This window comes from Oxyura jamaicensis, chromosome 19 (genome assembly GCF_011077185.1).
Source record: "Oxyura jamaicensis isolate SHBP4307 breed ruddy duck chromosome 19, BPBGC_Ojam_1.0, whole genome shotgun sequence".
NCBI classification, from domain to species: Eukaryota; Metazoa; Chordata; class Aves; order Anseriformes; family Anatidae; genus Oxyura; species Oxyura jamaicensis.
Window position 1 is genome coordinate 6795069 of NC_048911.1, and position 8755 is coordinate 6803823.

The window sequence follows — 8755 nt, forward strand, 5'->3', positions numbered from 1 at the left end:
CCCCCCCCAACACCCACAGCACACGGAGGGACACACGCACGCTTGTGCACAGCCTGGTGCACGCAGAGTGCGCCCACACCCCCTGGAAGGGCAGCACAACACCATCCGATGGCACGTCCCTGCGACACCCCACCCCGTGGCACAGCGCACCCCGCGATGGAAAGCACCCGTGTGCTGCAAGGAATCAGAGCAGCTTCTGGGGACAGCCTGCACGGTGCCCGCAGCTGGCAAAGGGTGCTGCTTTGGGGGTGTGGGAGCAATGAGGCGTGCGTGCTGCTGGGGTACCCCTTTTTGTAAGGATCCAACCAAGGGCAGTCCTCCCGGCAAGGGGAGGGTTTCAGGCTGATCCCCGCACGCACCGGTGTGGGCTGAGCTGGAGAATCCAAGGCAGGAGGTGGAGGAGCTGCCTGCAGAACCATTTCACAGCCAGTGCTTCTCCCCATGCTGCACCCAGGAGGGCTGGGTGCAGGAAGCTGACCGTGCCGGAGGATGCCCGTGGTCAGCAACCAGCACCGAGAGCCGCAGTGCCTTTGTTGTGCCCCTTCCACTCGTGTCCAGCTCCGGGCGGTGTGTCTGGGAGGTTAGGCACAGCCCAAGCCCAGAAATGCTGCAGACCCCCTGTGGGCCACCCCGGCCCACGCAGGAAGGGCTGGCAGCCTGGGGAAGCTGGAGTGAGCTTAGGGAACAGGGACCCCATAGTCAGGCAGCCACAAGCTTCCCAGAATCACTATTCAGAGCGTTCATCTCTGCCCCAAAGCCCTGCATGGACAGAGGGACCCATAGGACCGGGACCTGCCCCCAGCGCCTTCCCCGCTGTCTCGCTCAGCCCCCCAGGCCCGGAGCCCAGCAGCAGATGAGGCACAGCCCTTGCAGCGATGGAGGACGGCAGCCGTGAGCTCAGCTGCCTGCTGCTTTTGTGGAGCTCTCCTTTTGTCCTGGGCACGTGGCGCTGAGCGCGGGGAGCCGCGGCCAGCTGGAGAGTGGCAAGGGGGACGGGCGAGACGGAGGGTCGGTGGCTGCGGTGGCTTGTCCTGCGACAAGGGGACGCGTCGTGTGACCATACCTCGGTGCCCTGCCTCCCGGCACAGGCGGGTGAGCAGCCTGGCCGACAGTTAGAGCCTGCAGCAGCTCCTGCTCCCTTATCACGGCGGGCAGGCGGCAGCGGGGCTGACGTCGGTTGGGGCTGACGTCGGTTGGGGCCGCGGGGCAGCACCGAGGGGCTCACGGAGCCTCGTGCACCTCCCCGGGGATGAACACCTCCGTGCACATGGCCAGGTGCCCAGCACACCTCTGCGGGATCCTGTCCGACCCCACCAGCCCTGCCCGGAGCAGCTCTCCCTCGGCACGGAGCTGTGCGGGGCTTTACTCAGCAAATCCCACACCCGACAAACTCCCCGCGCTGTGCACAGCTTGGCGGGGGGCAGCGGGTGCTGGCAGCATTTTGGAGTGCCCACGGCAGGCGCAGACGTCTGGCCACGGCAGCGAGGGCCCCGAGTTGGGCTGGGAGGGGAGGCATCTGTTTCGCAGCGCCACGGGGTTTGCTAAATAGGTCACTGCTTTTTTATAGTCTCAGGATCTAGAAAAACCAGTTGTTCCTGACAGCCCGCGGACCCGACAGCGCTGTGGCAGCAGCGGTGGCTCCCCAGGCTCTCGCTCCCGTCCTCCCATGCCCTCGGTGGGGGGATCTGCCCCCAGGAGGGGCTCGGTGCGAGCTGCAGGGGGACCTGCAGCACCCCTGGGTGCCACGCTCTGGCCATGCCCGACACGAGGTGCACAAGGGGGGGGGGTTCTCCCTCACCCTGCTCGTGACCGGTGCTGGCTGCCAGCTCCGGGCTTTGCCCAAGAACCATTTGTGGTGTTTTCTGTTCGCAGTGGGCACCAAGGCCGGCTGTGTGTGGGTGTAGGGGGTGTGCGGTGCCGTACACCCCCTGCACACTGCTGCACGCCCGCATGCGCCAGCTGCAGCGCTGCCTGGCCGGGGCGAGCTCTCCCTCTAGCGGCACCGCGCTCCTGGCAAAGCCTCCATGCCCACAGGGCGGCCGGAGCCATGCCCAGGGGGCTGGGGGGCGTTGGGGATGGGCTCCGGCCCACATCCCCCTCTGGCAGGGTCCCCAGAAGGCAGGCTGGAGGATGTGTGAGCAGAGCGGGGTGCGCAGGCTGCTGGGGAGGGTGCCCCCATTCACCTGGGGACACTTTGAGGGCTGTGTTTCAATGGCTGGGCAGAGGGCAGCTGCCCCCACCCCAGATTTGTTGGGATGTGACAACAAAATCAGTCTCTGTGTCGGTGTCAGACCTCAACAGCACTCTGCATCCCCCCACTTCACAGCCCCGACCCCTTTAATTCATGGTGCCCCCATCCCCATCCCCAAGAACGCCCCCAAAGCAGGGGTGCCCCGTCTCCCCTGCCCACACCATCCCGGCCATGCCGCCCTGCCGGGGTCCCCGCAGGCCACCCGCCGGGCCGGGCCGCGGGCCGCGCTGACGGGGCGCTTTGTTTTGTGCTGCGAGGACAAAAGGGGCAGTCAGACGCGGGCGGCGCTTTGTGCCGGCAGCCATGCGCTGAGGCAGCAGCCCGCGCCGCCACGCTCGCCTCCTGACCCCCGGCGGCTCGGCCTACGCCCGCCATGGCACCCACAGCCTGTGCCCACCGTGGCGCCGCTGCCTGCATCCCCCACGGCACCCTCACCCTGCGCCACCCGCCCCGCCATGGCCCTGAGGGAGCCCTGCGGGGAAGGGGGAGCAGGACCTGGTTGCCATGGTTACTGCGAGGCTGAAGGCCTAGGTGCACCAGGTTGCCATGGCTACCGCGAGGCCTATAATGCCGCCCAGGCCTATGGCGGCCCTGCCACCCCCGCGGGCTCGGCACCAAGGCCATGGCGGCGCTGTGTGAGCCTGGGGCATCAGCGCTGCACCAGGGCCGTGTGGGCAGGGGGCCCCGCAGCTCCCACCACGTTGGACGGAGCAGCCTCATGGCCCCTCTTGCTGCCACGGGGCTGTGGCTGCCCCACAGCCCCTGTGTCGCCCCACGGCACACGGGGTGGAAGCGGGGACCCACTGTGGCCGGTGCAGCGAGGCTCACCCAGACGGTGCCATGCTGTCCCCCCGTGCTCACCGGCACCCGGGCCAGGCCAGCCCCGTGATGGCGCAGTGCATTGCCCCTGGAAAATGCCAGAAGAGTCAAAATGTTGAGTCATTCACGCCCAAGATTATCTGTGCAAACAGCCGCCCCGATTATTTTTGTTATGATCTTTTTTTTTTTTTTTTTTCCCTTTATTATTATTATTTTTTTTTTCCCCAAGAATGTGGCCGGGACCATGGGGATGAGCTGCTGAAATCTCTGGGGATCAGCAGAACAATGCCAGCGAGAGCATTGTGCTGACGGCTCCGCAAATGCTGGCACCGGCTCCTGGCCAGCAGCGCCCCATAAAAGCTGTGCCGCTGAAGCAGGCAGACATGACATGGGCGAAGCAGCGGTACCGCCTGAGCTAGGTGAGTCCTGGGGCCGGCCCGCTCCACCCCAGCCCCTCTCGAGCCCCGCTGTGCGGATGCTCCTCTCCGGTGGCAGCAGAGGAACGAGAGGTACCTGGAGGGGCCCAGGCTCACACGTCCCTGCTGGCAGAGAGCCCTCATGGCGTGGGGTTACCCCCGTGCCCGGCACCTGCCTGGCTGGGGCACAGCACCCCGGTTGGCAGCTCAGGCTGTTAGCCGTGGCTGTCCCGATGTGAGGAAGGAGTGCCCAAGGGAGGCATAATAAGGGCAGGGATGGGAGCGGAGGGTCTCCTGGACCTCTCCAGTAACAGGGCAGAGTGCGCTCCCCAGAATGTCTCAGGGTTTCCTCGCCATGGGTGGGAGAAGAAGAAGTGGACCGAGCACTGCATCCCGGTGCGACACGGGTGCATGGGCAGCGTGCCAAGGCCGGGAGGAGGGAAGGGGCCCCGTGGTGGTGGTGGTCAGGCTGCGGGCAGGACGGGGCACCCCATTTTGTCTGTGTGTCTGAGCTGTGCCCCCCACACCGTCCTGCCGCTAGTGAGGATCTCATTGAGAGACACGTGAGCGGGCAGGGGGATGCGTGGCAGTGCTCTGCAACACCGATTGGTTTTCCTTCCTTCTCCAGATACCTTTCCAGCAGCAAAGATGGCTCAGACAAACCCTCTGCCTGTCCCCATGGGCCCCTGGAAGGTATGTCCTTGCACCCGCTGCCTCTCAGGTGTGGAGGTGGGAGACAGGGAGGGGGCAAAGCCGGTCCTCCCCAGCCAGAAAAGCTGCACCGCAGGGACTGAGGCCAGGGGAGCCAAGAAGACAAGGCACCGGAGCATGCCTCCTGCCTGCTCAAACACCCCCAAGGGGTTCCATAAGCCTCTTTGCAGCACCCTGGCCTGGCCGTGCCCTGCTGTGACAAATTGTGCTGTGCCAGGCAGCTACCGCAGTCCCCAAAGCCACACGGTCTTCTTCCCTCTCCTGTGGGTGAAGGCAGGCTGGCAGGGTGGGCATGGGGCAGCAGGGCACAGGGGCTGCAAAGAGGGCAGGGGGGCACGGCAGGGCGAGGTGGAGAATAGTCCTGAGGGCACCAGGGATGGTGACAGCACTGGGGACAAAACCAGTTTGCAGAGGGAACCGAGAGGGAAAGGTGAAGCACGTGTGCAAGCAGGGCAAAATCCTGCCAAAGCATGGAGAGGACAGCGTCAGCCGCAGCCCCCGGGGAGTTCCCCCTCACCCTTTCCCCATTAATCCTCTTTGCCCTAGAGTGTTCAGAGCAGAGGCCGGGAAAACTGCCAGCCACGGCTCTGCCACCCGCCCCAGAATGGCTCCGGACGGCGCTGCTGCCCCGGGGACTGATCTCCGCAGGGGTGAGCAGGACAGCGGAGCGGGGGCCGGTGTGCGGCTCCCCCAGCACCTGGCAGGGCGCTGCAGGCCAGGGATGCCAGCCGGCTCTTCCCCAAATGGAGCAGGACCCTCTGTCTTGAAAAGGTGCTGGTTCTTTCGGGGCCACTGCCGGGCAGTTCGCAACTTGGCAGCTCGTTCTCTGTTCCAGATCACCGTATACGACCAAGAAAATTTCCAGGGCAAGAGGATGGAGTTCACCTCGGCCTGTCCAAACATCATGGAGTGTGGTTTCGACAACATCCGCTCCCTAAAGGTGGAGTGTGGCGCGTGAGTACCCGGCTGCCCGGGGTGTGGATGTTTTCCCAGGTGGGGGGCTGGCGGGGCAAGGGGTGCCTGAGCACGTGCAGGGCCTGCAAGTCTCACCCCACTGAGCTGGAGCCAAACACTGCAGCCAGGGGAAGCCAGGTACGGGGATCCCACCCTGCCAGGGAAGAGCAGCGAGCTCTGGGCAGCACCAGCATGGACACTAGACACACAGGGCCAGGGGACAGCAGCAACACCTTTGGCATCATCTAAAACTGCCTCTCGCAGTCTGGGAGAAGCTGGGTTGCAGCTCCCCAGTGCTCAGCATGAATGCTGCTCAAGGACACGGCAAAGATCAGTGCTCAGTGAGGGGCTCTTGGCTCACGAGCTCAGCCTGGTCCCTGTTCACCCGTGTAACCCCATGAAGCACCATGCCTAAGAACCCCATTTCTCATCCCAGGGCCCAGCCCTGCTCCTCAGGGCCAGACCAGAGCCTTCCTGCAGCCTGCGCTGAGCTGCCCCAGTCACTGTTAGGGTGTGGAGCAGAGCCAAGGCTCTCCCTGCGCACGGGAACCTTCCTGTAAGAGGCGAGACAGCTCTCGAGCTGCTCCGAGACGCTGCCTAAGGAGCAGTCCCCATGGCAAACATCCCGCTGGGGCTGGGGAAGCAGACAAGATAGATTTGCACTGCTATATTTAGGATTTGTAATGCTAATGGGATTACCGCAGCATGCGTGCTCGCGCCGTAATCAGCTCACTGCTCCACTTGACGTGTTCCCAGCCAGGCTGTTCACCTTGCTTACTAGGAGGCTGACTGCAGGGCATGGGACCAGGGCTGAGTTCTGGTCAGTGGCAAGAAGACCTAAAAACCCCTCACTCAGCGTGCCCCTCAGCATCCCCTGTACCCCATAAGCAGGACCACAGGCCGTACAGCGGTGTGCCTCCCTCCTTCCAGCCCCCAGCCCAGTCTCTGCCTCCCTGCTCCCCTCAGCTGTGGATGTCCCGTCCCCGGTCCCTGTACGGGGACATGCCCAGGACGGGTCTGCACCCTGTGGGGTGCCCGGGCTGGGGGCAGGTGCTGGGCAGGCTCTCGTGGGTGTGCAAACTGCATCCTGCGGGGTGGAAGCGTCCCTCTCACCTCCTTGTTTTATCAGCAGAGAGGGACCCAAAAAGGGAACGGGCGACAGCTCCCAGGCCTGCCCAGAGCCAGGCTGGTTCTGCCTCGTTTGGGCATGAGGAATTCAGGTCTTTCCAGCTGTGCCAGGCTGTAATTAGGAAACAAGGCAGAAATTAGGTGTTTGGGAGAGGACACCCTGCTGGAGATGCCCTTTGGCACCCTAACGTGATGCCAATCCATGCAGACAGCCACAGAGCTCTGCTGGGGAAGCGAACCACCGCCGAGGTTTGCATGCTGGGCCCCTTGAGGGTGGGATCCCACCCCCTGCAGCAGCCAGGGGATGCTGGTGTTGCTGTGCTGAACACCTCTCAAGCACCAGCCAGGCAGTTACACCCTCTCCGGGTGCTCTGCCCACATCCAGCACCGTTTCCTTTCCTCCCAAGCACTTGGGCTTGCGGGCAGAGGCCAGACCTCAACCTCCTCCTTGCACCTACATCCACATCCCGGTGCCAGCCCCGAGCAGGATGCCCAGAGCTGCTTGCAGGAAGCCCTGGCAGCCCTTGCTCTGTTTTTGCAGCTGGGTCGGTTACGAGCACACCGGCTTCTGCGGGCAGCAGTTCATCCTGGAGAGGGGAGAGTACCCGCGCTGGGACGCCTGGAGCGGCAGCAACGCCTACCACATCGAGCGCCTGATGTCCTTCCGCCCCGTCTGCTCTGCTGTGAGTGCCCCCACTCCTGGGCTGGCTGCAGCCTCCTGTCCCGGCAGCAGCAGAGGCACAGGCAGGGCAAGAATTGCCCCATGCAGGGCAGGAATTGCCCCGGGCAGGGCAGGAGCTGCCCCCAGGTATCTGCGCTGCAGCATCCTCTGTTGCCCCAGCACGGAGCCAGGCAGGGGGCTGGAGGCAGCACCGGGCTGCACAGCAGCTCCCAGCTCGCACGTCTCTGAGCCCAGGCAGAGCAAAGGCTCCCAGGCAGCACCCCCAGACCAAGGGATTGAGGCTAGGAAGGGCAAAACTGCTATGCCAGGGGCTTTGCAGGCAGCAGAGGCTCTTTGAGTGGGCTCAGCTCCTCCCTTAGTGCCCAGCAGGATTTGCTGTAGCTTTCCTGTTTTCTAAAGCTTTAAAGGGAATTTCTGGGCCTGTTGTACATGAGCAGAGCTGTTGCTGACACCTCCCAGGACAAACCCCGACCCTGCCCCAGCACCTTCGCACCAGCCCTGGGGGCACTGAACACCTCCATCCCCTGGGCTGCACGCACAGCCCCCAGGAAACCCTCCAAACCGGGCTGCACGGGGGGGGGCAGCCTTTGTGCCACTGCCCCAAACCCTGTCTGGGAAGGGAGCACTGCCTCCCCCTCACCCGCAGCTCTTTTGTCCCAGAATCACAAGGAATCCAAGATCACCGTCTTTGAGAAAGACAACTTCATCGGCCGCCAGTGGGAGATGAGCGACGACTACCCCTCGCTGCAGGCCATGGGCTGGGCCAACAACGAAGTGGGCTCCATGAAGATCCCCTGCGGCGCGTAAGTGACGGGCAAAGGGCCACAAAGCACGAACGTGCCGGGGCTTAGCAGCAGGGACAAACCACGGCCATCGCCATGCTGCCACAGCCGGAGGGGGGCCGCCCCGTAACTCCCTTGCTTACCTCTCGTTCCCCTTACGGCCGCCTGACGACTCCATTTCTTCCAGCTGGGTTTGCTACCAGTATCCCGGGTACCGCGGCTACCAGTACGTCCTGGAGGCCGACCACCACGGGGGAGACTACAAGCACTGGAGAGAGTGGGGCTCACACGCCCAGACCTCCCAGATCCAGTCCATCAGGCGCATCCAGCAGTAGCTGCCCGACGCCCGGCCCCCACTCTCGAGCACATCTTTGCAAGGTTTCTAAAGCTCACCGGCTCCCTTTTGGTGCTAATACTCCCCTCCTGAAATAACAACCCCTTCTTGTACTGCAACTGCTTATGGAACAACACTCCTAAACGGTACCAGCTGCCACAAGTGCCAATAAATGTGACTGAAAGGAAAAGATAAAACCAGCTTGGTGGGTGTTTGCTGTTGTGCGCTTGGAATCGAAGTCACACATCCCCATCCCAGTAGCAGGGACCCGGCTCTGCCCTGCAGGGCTCCCTTCTTCCTCCCAGCCCTCCCCTTCCCCGTGAAGGTACGGGACACCTCGCTCCATTCCCCCGAGCCGTGCCCAGCACCGGTCACTCCCGTACACACAGCCACGACCGCGCCTGTGCTCCGTGGTCAGCGCTGCCCGGCCAGCAGCCACGCAGCGTCCCCGGGGGCCAGGGGGATGCTCCGTAAGAGCGCAAAAAAAAAGTCACACCGACGCCCACAAACTTTAAAATTTTTATTCAACAATTTACATCACTTATTGTCTGTCTTAACGTATTCGATCTACACAAATTTCTTTTTTTTTTCTTTTTCCTGATAAAATAATAAAATTTGGATAAATTTTGAAGACCTGTTGGTGCAGAATAAACAAAATTCAGGTAACTTTTTTTTTTT

At 63.1% G+C, this 8755-nt stretch overlaps 1 protein-coding gene across 2 annotated transcripts in view; it reads left to right on the forward strand.

Moving 5' to 3' along the window:
* The window catches only part of CRYBA1 (crystallin beta A1), an 11549-nt gene extending 3275 nt beyond the window's left edge, over positions 1-8274 (forward strand). The window contains exons 1-6 of one of the 2 annotated variants that reach the window (XM_035343379.1): positions 3138-3489; positions 4115-4179; positions 5033-5151; positions 6821-6962; positions 7622-7764; positions 7931-8274. In XM_035343379.1, the coding sequence (XP_035199270.1) occupies positions 3459-3489; positions 4115-4179; positions 5033-5151; positions 6821-6962; positions 7622-7764; positions 7931-8078 (648 nt within the window). In that variant the 5' untranslated portion in view covers positions 3138-3458 and the 3' untranslated portion in view covers positions 8079-8274. Of the gene's footprint in view, positions 1-3137; positions 3490-4114; positions 4180-5032; positions 5152-6820; positions 6963-7621; positions 7765-7930 lie in introns of those variants that run through there. The other variant, XM_035343380.1, reaches the window with a different exon arrangement.
* The last annotated feature ends 481 nt before the right edge of the window (positions 8275-8755 follow it).